This window comes from Pithys albifrons, chromosome 21, assembly GCF_047495875.1.
Source record: "Pithys albifrons albifrons isolate INPA30051 chromosome 21, PitAlb_v1, whole genome shotgun sequence".
NCBI lineage: Eukaryota > Metazoa > Chordata > Aves > Passeriformes > Thamnophilidae > Pithys > Pithys albifrons.
In genome coordinates this window covers 1,195,369-1,212,802 of record NC_092478.1, presented here as the reverse complement: position 1 = coordinate 1,212,802, position 17,434 = coordinate 1,195,369, and the positions used below count along the sequence as shown (strand labels likewise).

The following is a 17,434-nucleotide window of genomic DNA, read 5'->3' as shown; positions in this document are numbered from 1 at the left end:
GGCAGGGCTTGGCCACGTGTCCCTCCCGTTTCACCCAGTCCCCTTGGCCCCGCTCACGCCATCCCGGCACAGCCCCGCTGTTTGCCCGGCCCCGGGGCTGGGCTTTCCCAGCACGGCCCCGCCATCGCCGTCACTCGGAGAGCGCTGGGGCTGCGCTCCTGTCGCCTCCATGCTGTCCCCAGAGGGTCTGGTGGCCCTAGCCGCGGTGCTCACCGTACTGGGCCTCCTGGCTTTGCACCTTTGGGAAGGGTGGCTGGAGGTGTCTGGAGCCTTGGCAGAGGAGGAGGAGGAAGAGGAGGGGATCCCCTTCATGGCCGAAGGGGGCTCAGGCTGCCGGCTGCTGTGCAAGCCCTCGGCTCTGGCGCAGCACCTGGTGCGGAGCCTGGGGCGCTCGGTGGCGCTGCAGGGGGGACAGTGGCCGTGGCCGCGCTGGCCACAGCTCCAGATGCTGCGGCAGCTCCTGCAGCCTCCGGAGCTGGAGCCGGTGATAGCCCGGGAGCTCCTGCAGCTGCCCGATGCTGGGCTGGTGGCCCTGGACTGGCTGGTGGGGCCATGGGAGGCTGTGGGTGGTGGCGGAGTGGGGGTCTCCAGCGCGGTGCTGCTGCTGATCCCCAACGCTGCCGGGAAGGTGACGGGGGGGCTGGTGCAGCTGGGGCTGCGGGCGCTGGAACGGGGCTTCATCCCCGTCATCTTCAACCGCCGAGGCCACAACGGCTGCCCCCTCACCACCCCCCAGCTGCAGCCCTTCGGGGACCCTGGGGACCTGCAGGAGGCCTTGAGCTACCTGCGGTGCCGGCACCCCAGTGCCTCACTGCTGGCTGTCAGCGAGGGCTCGGGCTCGGGGCTGCTGCTCGCCTACCTGGGCGAGAGCGGCTCCTCCAGCCGCCTGGCCGCCGCCGCCTGCCTCTCTCCCATCTTCCGTGCCCGGGACTGGTTTGAGGCTGGGATGCCCTGGCTGTACGAGTGGCCGCTGCTCCTCCACCTCAAGCAGGGATTGAGCAGGTCAGTGGGGCCCCTTGGGCTTGGGCAGGTGGAGGGGGGTGCCCTGGGAACCCCTCAGTCATCCCTGGGTGTGTGTGTGCAGGGGGTGCTGCTGCCGGCACCTGGAGCCCCAGCACAGGGGCAGAGGTGCTGAGGGCAGCAAAATGTGCTGGTTAATGAACACCAGGCTGGAACCAGCTGCCAGGGGGCCAGCTGGGTCACCACCTGTGTCCCCAGCCTTGCTGGGGCTGAGGCAGCATCTCAGCATCCCTGGGCTGGGCAATTTGTCACCTCTGCGGGTGTGGTGAAGCCCCTGTGTGGTGCTGGACCCCACTGGGGTGAGTGGAGCTGCCCACCCTCCTTGCACTGCCGCTTCTCCCCAGCACCTGGCCCTGCCTTGTTGTCCCTGTGATGCTTGAGGGGAGATGATGATGTCAACTCACAGCTGGGTAGTGGGCTATGACAGCTGCCCTCCCTTCCCAAGGGGTTCGCTGTTGCCCAACAGATCCAGGCTGGAGCAGCCCAAGCACGGGAGACACTGTGCTGGCCCAAGGCCTAGAGCAAGTGGCTCCTCCCCAAGCAGTGTTGAGACTTTCGTGCGGTGCTAAAAAAATGCAGGCAAACGCTGAGACATTGGGGCAAACAGGTGGCAGGTCAGGCTACAGTGAGGCTCAGATGGGTGCAGTAGGAACAGTGCTTGCTGCAGGGATGGGGCACTGCGGGGTGAGCAGTGGATGTCTGTCCCCCTCCCCATTTCCCAGTACCCATTGCAAATGCTGCTGTCACGGTAACAGAGCAGAGTGCTGGCTGTCTCCCGTTGCCATGGCACCTGGGCTGCTCTGCGAGGACCCTCCAACATCCTGCCCTGTGTGGCAGGGCCATGGCTGGAGCACACCCATGGCAGCATCCCCGCAGCCCCCGGTGGCATCCCTGGGGTTCTCAGCGCCCGCGCAGCGGCCCCCACCCTTCTACCATTCCCAGCCCAGGGCACCATCCCCGTGTCCCCCCGCCCATGGCATCATCCCCGTGTACCCCCGCCCACGGCGGCCGCCCCGTCCCCGCAGGTACGCGGGGGCCCTGGCCGAGGCGGTGGACATGGACAGGCTGCTGGGCAGCCGCTCGCTGCGGGAGCTGGAGGAATGCCTGTTCTGCCGGACCCGGAGCCGCCCCACGAGCTGGGAGCTGTACTGGGAACGCAACGAGCCCCTGCGCGACGCGGACGAGGCGGCGGTGCCGGTGCTGTGTCTGTGCAGCGCCGACGACCCCGTGCGCGGCGCCCCTGCCCGCACCGTGCCCACCCAGCTGTTCCGCAGCAGCCCCTACTTCTTCCTGCTGCTGGCCCGGCGCGGGGGGCACTGCGGCTGGGGCCACGAGGCCGTGCTGGACTATTTCAGGGCCATGGCCGAGTTCCTGCGCGCAGAGGAGCGCAGGAAGGGGCCCCGCAGGTGGGGCGGCCCCGCGGCAGAGCCCCCCGCCTTCACTTGGCACAGGTCCTACACGCGGTAGCCTCCAGGGCTCACAAAGGCAGGCAGACACTCCGTGTACTAAAATTACTTTATTACAGTTGATTTTTTTTAACATTTCCTTTGCTATGATACAAAGGATACTTACAAACAAAATATTACATATGACCTTATTTTTTTTTCTCTTCTCTTATTTTCTGACAACTTGGTAACAGCTTTAAATGCACAATCTATACAATTAATACAGGTTATATATGAGCTATAATGTATGTTGAACCAGAAGAATACCAGAATACTGACAATATACTGTACATTAAGCCTTACCAGTTAGTGCTCGTGGCATTTTCTACAAGAAGGAAAACGCACACCTGTAGATTCACTCATACCAGCTGGTGCTACCAGACACGGAAGCAGGAAGGAGTTTAATTCCCCTGGTTAAATCCTTCGTGGCCCATCACCGTGGTGCTGGGCCTGGAAACCTCAGACCAGTGTTCATAGTAAAACAGCAGATATGTGTGTATTTTTTCTAACTAATGCTCGGTGGCACAGCATGGCACAGCCAGACGCCTTCCCCGGCACGGCCTTGGCTGGGTTTGGCCATACCTGATGATGCCCCAGAGCAGACGGCCACGGCGCTGGGGCCGGATGCTGGGTGAGCTCTTGTTGGGGAGCTGGACCTCCTTAGGGAGGGGAGAGGAGGAGGAGGAGGAGAGGAAAAGCAGCAACAGCTTTGCTGTCATCAGCAGGCAGCTCTTGGGTTTGTGCACGTGAACAGGCGGGTGCCGATGGGGAAGAGCAAGCCCAAGGCACAGCGCTCCCGGCACGGCGCTCCCGGCACGGCGCTCCCGGCACGGCGCTCCCGGCACGGCACTCCCGGCACGGCTCCGAGCCTGGCGGCACCCGGAGCTCGTGCCCGGCAAACCCTCCGCGGGGTCGGGCAGGAGTTGCCCTGTGGTTACCCCCTCGCCAGGAAGGTTTGCTTTTGTTTCACAGGCAAAGCCAGAGGTGTGTGGCTACAGGTGTGCACTTCCCCTCCTCCTGCCGGGGTCTACATCGCACTGATAAGGTTATATTTTTGTTTTTTTATTTTTTTCTTTTTAAAGCAACCAGCAAGTGAAGCATTTTTTTTAGTTGACTGGCAAAAAGACCTGGCATTTGCACAAAAGCTGCAAATGGAAAAGAGCCATCCCCTCCTCCCACCCGCTGCATCCCAGCCCAGAAAAATCCCAAACTGTTGGCGGAAGAAAGGAAAAGAAAAAAAACACAACAGGGGTGGAGGAGAGGAAGGGCAGGGGGGAACAGGTTGGAAAATACCGGGTTTGAGTTAATATTTCCTTGACTTCACACAATGCTTGTGCAAAAAGAAACAAACCTCCCACAAACAAACAAAAAACCCAAACCCAGAAACATGCTGGAAGTAATGAAAACAAATGGAAAGTAATATATAAAATTAAAAATATAAATAGGATGTCTGGCTGACTGGTAGAAGAATAGGTCATTTAGGTTACAAAAAGGAATATACATTCAAGAGGCTCTGAACCCAGTGGGGTAACTGATGTTAAACTTGTGTTAATAGTTAGGCTAGAATTCTCAAGTTTGTCTTTAAAATCTTCACAATACAAGCAAGCTATTTTTAAAAAATATACACTATACACACCTCACACAGCTTCTCCTATCCGTATTACACACATTAAACTACCCTCCCATCCACTACACCGAGGGGGGTCCCATGGCCGAGGGGCACAGGGTGGTCCCCCCATCCTGTCCCGCTGACCCCATGGTGGCCGTGGGGCAGCGATGGCTGCGGGGTCGGGCAGGTCCTTGGCCCCTCCACATCTTACCACAACCTTCTCAAGCATTTACAAGTCACCAAAGGGCTGTAGCCTTTTTATGTTATACACACTTCACTTTGTAACGTTAATTATTTACATCAGGGCTGCCCCCCCATCTTTTAGATGTTTCTAGGCAGGTAAAAAAAATGATCCTGTTCCAAGCAAGCAGGGGGAAGAGCTGCGGGGGGTTAGGAGGGAAGAAAAGCTGAAGAAAGGAAGCGGGTGGTTTGCTTGCCAGAAGCCAAACCCGTACGCGCACTCTGCCTCTCCTTCTCTGATCCTCGAATCCTTCCAAGCTCCTGTCCCTGTAACCTCCAGGACAACCAGCCCAGAGAGCACGGCCTCACCAGCGCCCAAACTCCTCTGGCCGCAGCTTCCCGGGACGCTCAGCACAGCTCCTGACTCGCACACTCGCCTCTGCTACGGCACATGGAGCACAGGTCCTGACCACTGCCAGGAGCCCACCCCTCACTCAGCAGCAGGTCTGACAGGGCAAGCCACTTGCAGCAGGTCAGGGACACCAGAACACCCACAAGCCACCACACTACACCCCAGACTCCACCAGCCGCAGTTGGGCTCTGGCTGCGGTGCAGAGGCAGCGGCCGCCGACTTCAGCTCATCAACAACCCTGCACCGATTTCTGCACTCTGCTGAGCTCAGAGTTGCCATAGAAATGTGTGATCCTGGCACTAAAAGCAGGCAACAATCTCAAATCGAAGTCTTTTTTTGTTTTGTTTTTTTCCTCCAGTAGACTTAGATGAACTCGGGTTTAAGACAAAAGCAGTCAGAAGGGGAAAACAGATCACTTCTAGAGAGATTGAAAAATAGAGTCACAAGCCAGAATTAAACTGCAGCAAAGAACCTGAACTCGGTCCCTGTTGAGTTCAGCTCCAGAGCAAGCGCCAAGCCACCGCTCTGTCCCTCGCACTGCCCTCCGTGCGGCACGAGACGCCCCAGGGAAGGAGATGCCACACAGCCCACGAGGCAAACCTGGCCCAGGGCTGGAAGACAAAATCCCTGGGCAAGTGGCTGTTTGTCTCCCCAGCTCACAATATTTAAGCACAAATTCCTTACAGCATCACTGGACAAGTCTCGGGGATTAGGTGCATGCTGAACTACGACTGGCAATTACAGTAGCTTTTTGCTAGCTGGCACATACTGTATCTATAAATTTTAGTACAAAAACTTAAAAAATACAGAAACTAGGTCAATTTGTTAACTACATATTTACAGATAATTACAATTCTTTTCACTGACAATAACTAAACTAATTGTCAGTGAAAATTCAAACTGTGCATGTTCTGAGGTACCCGTACTCAAGGGTGGGGAGCGGGGCAGGGGCTGGAGGGGCAAGGTGGGGGGAAGATTCCCCTGGGTTTGTTCACATCCATGGGGGCAACGCTCAGCCCTCCTGGTTACTGGTTCCTGGACTCAGTGTGTGTACTCAGAGACAGCAAGCAGAGCAGGAGCTGATGTTGGGGTCTGTTTACCCTAGGACATGGCTTTAGGATGTTCTGAGGATGCCGGGCTGCTGCAGACCCAACGGTCACATACCAAACTACCTTCCTCCCTCCTGGGGAGGCTTCAGGTGAAGTACAAGTATTGAGACCCACAGCTCTGTGGTTAAAGTGCTTGTTTGCCAGCAAATCCCATTTCCTAAGTCCCTTTCTCACTGATAAAAGGCTCTCCTTCCCCCAGAGAAGGGGGCAGGGATGCAGCAGGCAGCATCACTGGCCCCAGCTGGCTGATGGTGTTGTGCAACAGGAACCCATGTTATCTGCCACCATCACTCCCTGGTGAGGTGATGTTTACTGGAACCACTAGATCTATCAGATTTTTTATTTTCTGGCTGTAAACAGTGACCCACAACCCTCCAAGGCGCCTCACATGTTATTTCTCAACAGACTCCGGCTCAATCAACTCGTAAAAGTGCAAACTGAAACAAACACAGCAGAGGGACAGCAACTGGCTTGGCATCCCTGTCGGGGCATCCAGTGCTCCTCTGTCCTTGGCACGTGGCTGGGAACAGCCCACAGGCAGGAGCACAGCTAAAGACAACACTACTCCTTGGGAAAGGGTAAGCTTGGCCCAATCAAATCTGAGCCTCTCCTAAAAAACTTGCAAGAGACCTTCCAAGAGGGACAGATGAGAAAGTTGCTCCAAATCTTCCGGTAGCACAAAAGGAGCCTGGGGTTGGCATGTTGCTGAGCTGGCAGGGCATCTCTGGGGGTAAATACGTGACCTGACATGTGCAAGAACCACTTATGCTGCAAACTGCCAGATGCCTCCCTAAGATGGGGTCTGTAGAGGAAAAAGGAGAAGGTCAGAAGGGTCTTAACAGCTTGAGGAGCTGGTGGTGTCCAGCATGGCACTCACCCCTCTACTATGAGAAAGACCAGGGCCAAGATTTACAAACAGAACTGCAGAGTAAGCACCCAGGAGAGGAACAAGGCTGGCTGCTGCTGGCTGGACTCGAGTGACAAAGCACACAGGCCTAAGCAGAATAAAGAATAGACTGAGAGCACATTTGTGTGTATATGTTTGCATACATTGTACACACACAGACATTTTAAATCTTCCAATTTAGCTTCTCTTTTGCCCCTCTGCACAACCAAACAACCTCCAGGTACTAGACAAAGGTAAAGGTGGGCAGTGTTCAGAGCTGGCGGCGGCTCGAACTCAGGAGTGCCAACGCCAGTGCCGGTGCAGAGTGCCAAGACTGTGCCGGGCTTGTGATCTCTCATGGCGAGACGCAGCTGGGGACTCTGAGCTCAGCCCGCTGAGCACTTCACCGGCCCACTCGCCGCCTCCCCAGCAGATCCGTGCAGTGCCTCCACTGCTGGCCTATCACTAAACCATCTTGTTTTCTTCTCTGCTGTCTTCTGACTTTCTGCTCCCCTCTGGGAGCTCCCTCCTCTCCTCACAGCACACCCGCAGCGCCACCTCCCCTCCCGCGCCCCAGAAAAAGCAAAAGCTGCAATTAGCAGGGCCGTGTCTCAGCGAGGGTGCCCGGCTGTGCTCAGCCCTGGCACAGCCTCTGCAGATGTCGGTGCCCTTGCCCCGAGAGCCCTGCTGAGGGGTTGCTTTTGCTCACAAACAAGGAGCACTGAAGAACAGCAGAACTGAAGGGCCCTGACAGAAATGCACAGCATGAGGTGTGTGTGCACCTATACCCACACACACGTACATACAGAGTATATAACTATATACAAATGAGATACCATATATATATCCAGAGAGATGTGCGTATTCAACAGAGTAATGGTAGACAGTGGTACGATAGGATTTATTGCCTCTCAAGAAATGGCACGTAAGCAGGGTCGAGGGTGGGCAGCCTGGATGCCAGGGGTCCTGGGGGTTAAACCACAGCATCGCCCAGGAGCGCCCAGGCTGCTCCCCGTGCAGGTCACAGCGAGTGCAGCGCACGTTCTTCCGGCGTGGGAGGGCTGGGTGGGACACAGAGCGGTGCCAGCCTGGCCCCAAGCCAGGCAAGCAATGGCTGCAGGCAATTTTTCTGTGGAAAGTTTGGTATCACACTACATTTAGTTCTTCTGCCTCTTTGAAGCTCACAGGCTTGGAGGGAATGCAGGTGAAACAGGGCCGTGGCCTCCATTTCAGTGCTGCATCTGAGAAGAAAGCACTGACGTTCAGCATGGAAGGGAGAGGGGGCTGCTGGCTCCCTGGGACCTTGGGGAACATGGAAAACATGGTCCCTTTCACTGATTTGAAATAAAATCAAAGGAAATTTGAATCAGAAAGAGGTAAAAATGCTGGCTCCTCTGTTTTTTCCATCTCTGGGCTAAACTACACCAGAACCACAGGTCTTTGCAAAGGGGAGAGAAAAGTAACAACAGAAAAGAGATTTCAGGGGTCAAGCTGGTGATTTGAAAATACTGCAATAAAGTCTGCAAAGTAGTCCACACACAGAAGAGTTTCCCCAGTGTAAAATACAAACATGAAAGATGCAAGAGAACATCTTTGCTGAGGTACTGGAGTAGTTTCCACAATTTACAGATTACAGTAATTTTAAAACCAAAGTTAGGGCATGACTGCAATGAGTACAGTAAGGAGTAACTGCTCTTACTTTTAAAAATAGAGTTTGCAAACTGATTCAGAGTGTGTTTGCATTTCTCTAGTGCACAGTTCTTCATGTATCTCAGAAATAAGCCCAAGATACATTAAAATTCTCAACACCAATCCTCAAATACCTCCAAGGCACAGCCTGACCCTGAGTCCCTCTGGCTACAACTGCATAATGGGGTGCTTTCTCTTGAGAGCAGGCATTTTTTTGGGACAGCTTTTCTTCCCCCACATACACACAGGGACACACACATTTAGACCAGTTGATCTGAATCAGTTTTTGCAAACTATTTTAATTAAAATCTTAACTTGTTGGAATAATCCAGGTCTGCACATGATATACATGTAAAAATGGTTACTACACAGTTCTTTTTGAATACAAAAATGCCAATATGGGATAGCCATCATTTGGATTCAGAATTCAGTCATGCTTGACATTACACAAAGACAGGGGTTGAGAGAATTCTGTTAAGTAGCTCAATTTAAGCCAGAGACTTTGACCAAATTCAAACCATAACAGAAGCAGAAGAATGAACCCACTGAACTTGCAGGTATAAGCCTGTCCCTGCTGTTGCTGCTGCTGTTTGGGATAGAGGAGCTAAACTCAAAACGCTGTGTTAGCACCATGGTCTGGGCACACCCTCCACACTCACCCCAGTAACAATTTTGGCCTTTCATTTCGGTTTTGTCTTTCTTTCTAACACCAGGAAAACACAGGTACCTTTCCTAGATCAGTTTCGCTGCATTTCAACAACACTGCAATACAAAAGAATGACCCCAAAACATCCAATTCCACAAAAAAACATAGCAGAGGAAAGGACAGGACAATTCACAGTCACCACTTGCCCTGGGGTTGACCAGAGGCACTTCCAGGGAACCCCTGCCTCATCCCAGGCTTCCATCAACTGTTAGTACTACAAATCTCCTTACTAAGGGGCTGCTCAAACCTATCTTGGCAGAGTCTCCACCTTCAGTTAGAGTGATATGCTACGTCAAGATGCTCAAAATCCCAGCTGGATTCACTGGACACTGGCAGAGTTAAGGACTGGGAGTGGATGTTAACTGAGCTAGCGAAAGAACGTCGCCCTGTGGAGTTCTGAACAGCAGCGAGACACTGAAGTATTTACTATATAAATATGTCACATGGACAAACACATTCGGAAAACCTCGCTTTTGAGCCCTATAAACATATTAAAGGCAAATCCTAGAGTTAGCAGCTAGTATTTTCTTCAAGATGATTAGTGTGCAAGGAAAAACATTTACAAAGAACCCTGGCTGGTCAGTCCCAAGGTGGAAATCTTTGCTTCCAGCCAAATTTCATCTACCTGCTCTTCCCACAGTCCTGGCTGACCCAGACCACCCTGGCACTGGCACAAGGGCACGGGGGGCACCTCTGGTTCCCAGCACCAGGGGATGACACGATGCACAGTCATTCAGTTACAAGACTCCCTGACCCCTTATCACTGTATGGATTTCACAACCTCCTTTGCTTCCTTTCAGTAGTACAGCAGCTCCAACGAGCCCTCTGGAAGTAGTGCCTTCTCACATGGTGTGATACACTGCCAAAATATCACAGCATCTCAAGGGACTGTAAAAGTTGTGAAGTACTGCAGCAACAAAAATAATAAAAAGGAGCCTCACATGCAGCAAGATCTACAGTGGTGATGTGGGTTAGTCATCAGCTGGGAAAGAGTCATTGGCTCAGCTCCTCCTAGTACGCCGTGGCAACTAAACATTTCAACAGTTGGCTACACGCTACATGTAAACAGGAAACTGCAACAAGCCCAAAGGGTAATAAATTGGTGGATGTAGTGTAATAATGAAAAACCCAATCAATGGCATTTTGTGACTATGGCATCCTTCAAAATACCTCTGGCATTTGAGACTGATTGGCTGAAAGTCTAAACATTTCTCAATGGAGCAAAAAGGACTATGCTGGGCTCCAAGAATAATTCTGATGCTTAGCTAAAATGAGATGTCACAGTATTAGCTGTACAAGTGCATTACTTACGCTCCTCTGCCCAACCTCGTCTGAGCTACCAGCAGCACAGTCAGGGAGTGCCAAAGCAGTTCACAATTTCAAACATTCCCAGCCTGTTCCCTCCAGACAGGTTTACCTACACAGCTCTCGGGAAGCTGACCAGTGCCTTCTGTGAGAACATCACATGACACGGAGCGGGCACTTGGGTAGAAGGGCCCTGATGAGCCCTGATGTCTCTTGGCCTCTCTTCTCACCCTTCTTCCTCACCTACAACTCTTTGAAAATGCCTCTTGGCAGAGGCAATACCCTAAAAAATTCATCCAATTTCATGACAAACAAAGATGGGACAGAAAATCCAGCTGTTCCTCCCCTGGATGCTGGTTTAAAGGCAGCTCGCCTGGTTTTTGCAGGGTGGCAGTTCGAAATTTATGGACATGGGAGGAGGTCTCCATTCTCCCTCAGATTTCCTACATGGATGGCATGATGAGGGCAGTCCGAGGCCCTTCTGTCCTGTCAGCACGATGACCACCGGCCAACTCTTCTGACTAATTGCATATATTTCTCAGACGCCCTCCCAAGACCTCTCCAAAAAGTAAAAAGAACAACAACAGAACAAAAAACCAAAGACCACCCCCAAACCCTGCAGCCAAATACTATGACATCCCAGTTAGTAAACACAAAACGTAATGCTTTACAAAATGAATACAATATTCCATGTGCACCCAGCTTCCACACGTCAGCACCGCACTGAGGAGGCTGCTGGGCTGGTGTCTGTAGGCAGTTTCTGTTGGCAGACAGCTCCAGTGGAATTGCCACCCTCAGTTATTGTTTAAGTTATGTATAAGACATGTGTGAACCATTGGATATTTGTGAAGTAACACTTGTGCTCCTGCTCATGCCCTGCTCCGTCCGTCCCCCAGAAGCCGTCCGCCTCAGAGCCTGGGGGCTGTTGCGGACCCCTATCGCACTACTTCGAGGTACCCCCTGCATGGGCCCCGAGGGGTGACCCCATGGCTGGGGTCCACCTTGCATTGGATGGCCCCAAGCTTGCGGTGGGCCACCCATGGGATGACCCCAGTGAGGTCCTGCACCCCCAGTAGGATTGTGGGACCAGCCAGAAGCTCCCGGGTAGCTGTGGCTGAACGCCTCGGGGGAGAGATTAGAAAGAACCATGTTACTAAAACCTAGCCTCATGCTCTCGGAGTCAAAGGCTTCGATCTCGCGAGCTTGACGCTCCAGCAGGCTTCGTATCCGCTCGGTGCGCTCGTTCTGCAGCGCCAGCATCTCCTCCTCGATCTGGGAAGGGAAGAAAAGACACAGTCTGTACCAGCAGGATGGGCACAGCCTCTGGGGGACCTGCAACAGCTGCTGAGGGACCTTCTCCCCATGTTTGCACAGGAGACTGGCTCTAGATCAGATGCCCACAGGCACACAAACCATTCTGAATAGAAAAGGGTTCGGTCTCATAGACCTGCACAGCCCAAAGCATGGAGAGCACCAGCTGGAGGGAGTTCCTGTTCCCTGGTGAACACAGAAATTGTAGGAATGTGAATCTAAAGTCTGTACTGATGCCAACAGCTTGATATACATTAGTCTTTTAAGATGCAACAAAGTCTACAGCCTCCACAAAAGCCTAATGGAAAAGCACCTTCAGGTACAGCTGAACCTGCAAACACCCTAATGTGACCTTTACTAATCTGTGGCTGAATCTGATGACAACGACTACTGTTTTCTCCAGGATTCAACACACAAGCCCACCTTCAGCTTCCTCTCTAATGCTCACTGGCTAGATTTTCTTAGCTCACATATTTAGCTCCTCCTATCTACCCCTTTCCTAATCTGGTTTCTCATATTTCACTACCCTGGTACTTTCTCCAGAGTGTGTGGCTGAAGTACACAGGCCAAGCTGTTTGAGTTCTGTGGCAGATCATTAGCTAGATGATATGCACGATGGCAACTCCAGTTTCTTCCCCATAATGCTGTTCCAAATTGGTTTGCAAGAGTATTTTGGTAGGGGCACAGGGATCAGCACTCTAAGTACCAAGAACATGGGGCTATGGCCTCCTGACACCCATCAGACAGAATGAAAGCCTTTCTTTACTGAAATCTCTGAAGTCAGGTGCAAAAGCAAAGAACCATTATCTTCTTGCCAGCACTGAAAAAGCTGCTTTTGGCCTTAGTGAAAAAGACAAAATGGGTAAAAGCAGCAGCCAAGACTTTTAGCACAGCTCCCTGGCATCTCCCTGCTGTCAGCAGCAACGTGGCCAAGAGGTGTTATCTTGGTCTGTGCTAAAGGTACTGGGCAGAGCCTTGTACTTGTAAGCACTCTCTTGCCTGAGTCAGGGAATATGCAAAGTGATTTCATCTGGAATTCAGGAAACAATCTGCTCCAGTATGAGTCATCTCCTGAGCCATTTGGGGCTTTCAGAAACTCCTTCTTCACTTGCCTGTTTCTTAGCTCTAGGTGAATGACAGACTCTGCATGGAGCAGCCTTGCTCACCATTCCTGCTGAAAGCCATAAAGGCAGAAGAGGAAGAAGGTGACTTCTCTAACTCCAAGCTCTTTAAAAACACTCCACTTGTTTTTTTCCACTCTTGCTCTCTAAGCAGAATCCTCCTTTTTCAATGTCTTCAGCATGTCACTGTTTTCAGACTCTGACAGCACAACACACAGGACTTGGTGCAACTGAACTTCACTGAACAGCCTGACACTGTGTTAAAATGACATCACTCCAACGGCCTCACGATGCAGGACTGAAGATGAAGTGTCTGAGGCACGTGGGAAGGAAATGAGTAAATCTGAAGTCTTTTAAAGACACTCCTGGGACATGCTCATTACTGGTGCAACACAAACAACACTGCATCAGGCTATGGCTTGCACAGTAACTCAGCTTCTGGCACTCAAAAGGCTGTGCATGGATGGGGCTTGGCTACTCCCTCCTTACTCCAGGGCTGGACACTTATGCTCTGGTGAGTTATGGTGATGGGCACCACCAATAACAAAGAGCAGCCTGATGAGAAGGAAGCAGAGTCCTGTGCACACACTAAGTTCTGGAATCTGGTTTATTATTGAACACCAGGGACTGACTTTGCCACAGGCTACAGATTTAGCTGTGCATATAAATGCAGACAACTCATCTTGTGCACATACCTGCCCTTTTTCTGGCTGCCAACTTCAGTTAGCACATGCCAGCAAACAGCAGGTGACACTGCTGAGGGACCCACACCAGAATATTCTCAACAACTCTTTAATTCTTAGAAAAACAGAACACCTGCAAAAGAAGGATGTGTCTGCCTTGCAACCCTTGAGCTGCTGCCAAGTGCCTGTAACCCCACCAAGGTCTCATTGCTGGTTCATGACTTTGTGATTTCCATGTGCCAGGACTGTACTGGTAAATGAACCTATGGAAGTTGAAGCACCATTTTTTTTGCTATTCTCAGGCAACAAAGGGATGAAAACACACAAAAGATCACGCTAGCTGTTATTTTTATTCTTTTTTCCTCTCTGTGCAGTAGCATTGCCAAGATTCCCATCACCTTTACTGATGCCAAATGCTCCCCAGGGGCTTTCCATGCACAGACTTCAATCCTGGTCCACAATGGTTGATGTGGGTTTCCTCACATCACTGGCCTCACTGAAACTTTTAACATCACACTGTCTGCACTACATGCTGCTCCCACAGAAGCAGGAGCCTGGCTCACTGTGGCACACTTCTTTCCCAGAGTAGCTCACACCACCAGAGGGCAATGCACCTCCAGCCTAAATCCATACTCAAGTGCCAGGCTGTGACAGGAGGTGGGACCAGAATAACTAGCAATGGTGCCTAAAGACAGCTATTGCACACGGGAACTCTGTTTTCACAAACTGAGCTCTTTTCAGAGTCATGTCCACTTGCAGGAGACCAAAGCCCAACAGGAGAGTGCTGTCTCCCTGGGGATGCTCCCTCGGCTGGCCATGAGGTGGAGCACTGTTCTGTGGACTATCCCCGCATCCATCCATCAGCCTCTGGGAGAACTGAAGTGTAAAGGACCTCGAGGCCACAGAGTAATTGTCCTAATTTAATAATTGCTGGTCAACAAAGTTGGCAACTGCAGCGTGAATGGCGATGGTTGGCACCCACAGGGCAAATCCAAGAGGAAAAGAATTGCAGGAGGAAGGGTGATTGTATTTCCTTTTGCTGACTGCTGCATTTCCTTTCCTTTGGTTTGTGTAGGCCACTTACACTTCTATACACACCACATATCTGGCATTGCATAGGAAAGCAAACTTCAACAAGGAGCAACTGTCCCCCATGCTGGTGGTTCTGGCTACTTCAGTTTGCTCATGAGACACATTATTTCATAGGGAAACTGCAGTCTGGTCTCCATAGACTGACAAATGGAGCAGATCTGCAGTAAAATACTATTACCATAAAACACAGTCTTACTTTTTTCCTCTCTGCTCAAAGATGTCCTACTGATACTATGCTAATTCCTCAAGCCCCTGCCCCAGCTTTAGGTTGTCACTGTCTGTTCTCTGGCGAGCCAGGGAAGCTAATCTGCAGCTCAGAGACAGAGGGAACAGTTCACTTTCCCTTCTGCCCAGGGAGGCACAGCTCCCTCTGGAACACTTCAGGCAGCTCTATCCCAGCCAGAAGCTGCTCACAAAGGAGGGCTGAGCTGGCAGAAAGTTTAGTTTATGTGTCACTGAGCTTTCACCCCAGAGAGACAAAGACCCAAATGATCTGTCTTACTATATACAGCAAGGTAAAAGCAGTTGCTCTCTCAGTGGTAAGTGCAACTTAAGATCTGAAGTATGTGCGTGCCAAGGATGCTCACAGGCCCGTTTTACCTTCTGCTCAAGGAGGGCCCGACGCAGGGACACCCTCTGCTCCAGGTCGCGCAGCTCCCGATCGTGCTGGGCCTCTGCCTGCATCTTGATTTTACTCTGATATGCATTCAGCAGCTCCAATTCCTGCTGCAGCTGCATCTTCAGGACCTGGCACTCTGCTTCCTGTGCCTCATCCAAACGCAGCTGGGAAAGACAGACAATAGAGACGTTTCACCACAGGGTAACCACTGCTGACACTCCAGGGGAGGACCACGGGGAGGGGAGAATGGGATGGGACATTGTTTTCTTAGCAATACAATTGGTCTCTATTGTACTTCGCTTCGCTGAACAGAGGACCTATAGTGACAAAGACTGGTGACAGTGAGCCCACAGCACTGATGCAAGTGATGCTGATGAGCAGTGGCGCCTCAGGAACCGCGATCCACACTGCAGAGACCAGACTGCTGGAGGTGCAAACATCCTCAGCTCTCCTTTTGCCAGAGGCAAAGAGAAGCTCTCTTGCTCTGTTCAACTGGATTAACCAATTACCTGTACACAGGAGACTTAAGACCATAGCCCTGCCAATGCAGGACTCGGGCAAAAGAATATAAGAAATAAACCTAAAAGCAATAGGATACTGAATTTTTAACCTTCCCACTATAAATGAAGCCAGCTACCCTGCCTCACAGCATCGAGCTGGTGTACAAAGCAATGTGAGCAGGATGCAATACGCAAAAAGTGCAAAGAAAAGTGCACATTCAATTGTAGCAAGGACTTGAAGCATTGCTCATGTGGTCATTCCTCAGTGAAGGAATCAAAGAAGGAATCACAGAACTTTCACAACTGTTTGTCCTCAGAATTACAGTCAAAACTCTGGACTCCTCAATGACTCAATGAGCATCTTCACCAGTGGGACATATTTTGCATGGTGTCATCAACAAATCAAAAGCTAAATGACTTATGACAGCCAGATGCACACTGTATAATGATGCTCTAACAGGGATGTTTATGTTGCCACATTTCATGCAAAAGCCACACAGATGCATCACTTTGCATCTCTGCAACAGCAGCTTCAGCTTTAGCCTGCCTGGAGAGGGGAGTGTGTCTTTCCTCTGCATTTGAACACTGATTTCCCAACACAGAGGAAGGACTGTGCAGGGGATGGCATGTGCAGCAAGGAAGCAGCAAGCCTGCTGTCAGGAGACAGAGCGGTTAGAATGCAAACATCCCTCTTTGGCTGAGGCACCCTGGGTCCCTCGGAGGCGACTCACAGCTTGTGTAGAGAGCATTTCATTAATGCTGTGATCATACTGCTCAGCCAGGATAGCCAGCTTCCGGGTCTGCTCCTCCTTGAGCCGTTTGAGGACAGCTTTATGTTCACTCTTTGGCGTGGTCTCCAGCAGATGGTTTCTCAGTGCTTTGTACTGTCTGGTTTGGATCTTGCATGTATCCTGAAACTGCTTCTTTATCTGTAGTTCTTTTGACTGGAAAGATGGAGGGGACACAAAGAAAAAACCAGCATGTTTCAAATGAGCGAAATATCCATTCAAATGGATATTTAGGATTACATTAAGGATATGAGTTCAAGAATCCACAAATGTATATTAACATCTACAGTGCAAGGAGGGAAGCAAAATACACAAGAGGCAATGACTATTGCTGCAGCTGCTTTGACACTGCTACTGTGAGAAACAATTACAATACAGACACTTTTATAACAAAGCTCCAGCCTAAATACAGCTGTCTCTGCACAAAGAGCCTCACATTTGTCACTGGACTGGATCCAGTCCTGGGTGTTGCTTTTCAAGAAAAGTTCTTGAGGGACAGGACTAATATTTATTAGCACCAAAAGCCATACTTACACATGACTGTGCTTGTATGGTACATATATATGAACAGCACTTAATGTTATGTAAAGAAGCAGATCTGGTGCATGGGAAGGGACAGGGAAAAAGAGTGACACTTTTTCCACTGAGGGTTTGATGAAGTTAAGATATATTCTAACCCTTGATATTAAGAGCCTGGTTTTCATAAAGAAACTCAAAAATGGCTGGGAAACATTAATGTTTAAAAATGTACACCACAAGAACATTAGTACTGTGCTGGTCTAGCAAACAATTCCCCAGTCCCACTACAGTTTTCCTCCCTTTGCACTTGCTGCCATCTCTGTACTGTTCAGAGACATAACTGTGACTGCACACAGGGTTGAGAGACACCAATCCTGGAAAACATATCAGGATCTGATTTTGCTGTATGACCTTGAGGAAATTAATTACTTTTTTCTTTT

The 17,434-nt window shown here is 51.0% G+C and overlaps 2 protein-coding genes across 2 annotated transcripts in view; one reads left to right on the top strand and one right to left on the bottom strand.

Moving 5' to 3' along the window:
- Positions 1-2: 2 nt before the first annotated feature.
- On the top strand, positions 3-2,617 carry ABHD15 (abhydrolase domain containing 15). Its single transcript, XM_071574823.1, has 2 exons — positions 3-1,002; positions 2,046-2,617. Exons 1-2 carry the CDS (start codon positions 170-172, stop codon positions 2,485-2,487), a joined length of 1,275 nt encoding a protein of 424 aa, XP_071430924.1. The 5' UTR covers positions 3-169; the 3' UTR covers positions 2,488-2,617.
- TAOK1 (TAO kinase 1) overlaps positions 2,522-17,434 on the bottom strand; it is a 69,025-nt gene continuing 54,112 nt past the window's right edge. Inside the window, exons 18-20 of the mRNA XM_071574819.1 lie at positions 16,419-16,631; positions 15,169-15,351; positions 2,522-11,633 (exon numbers count right to left, since the gene is read on the bottom strand). Coding sequence (XP_071430920.1) covers positions 11,172-11,633; positions 15,169-15,351; positions 16,419-16,631 — 858 coding nt within the window. The 3' untranslated portion in view covers positions 2,522-11,171. The remainder of the gene's footprint in view (positions 11,634-15,168; positions 15,352-16,418; positions 16,632-17,434) is intronic.

Bases quoted from the DNA above. Each gene is read 5' to 3' on its own strand.
- ABHD15 (XM_071574823.1), top strand. From the start codon at position 170: ATGCTGTCCCCAGAGGGTCTGGTGGCCCTAGCCGCGGTGCTCACCGTA. The intron at 1,003-2,045 runs GTCAGTGGGGCC...CCGTCCCCGCAG, and splicing joins CTCAAGCAGGGATTGAGCAG to GTACGCGGGGGCCCTGGCCG.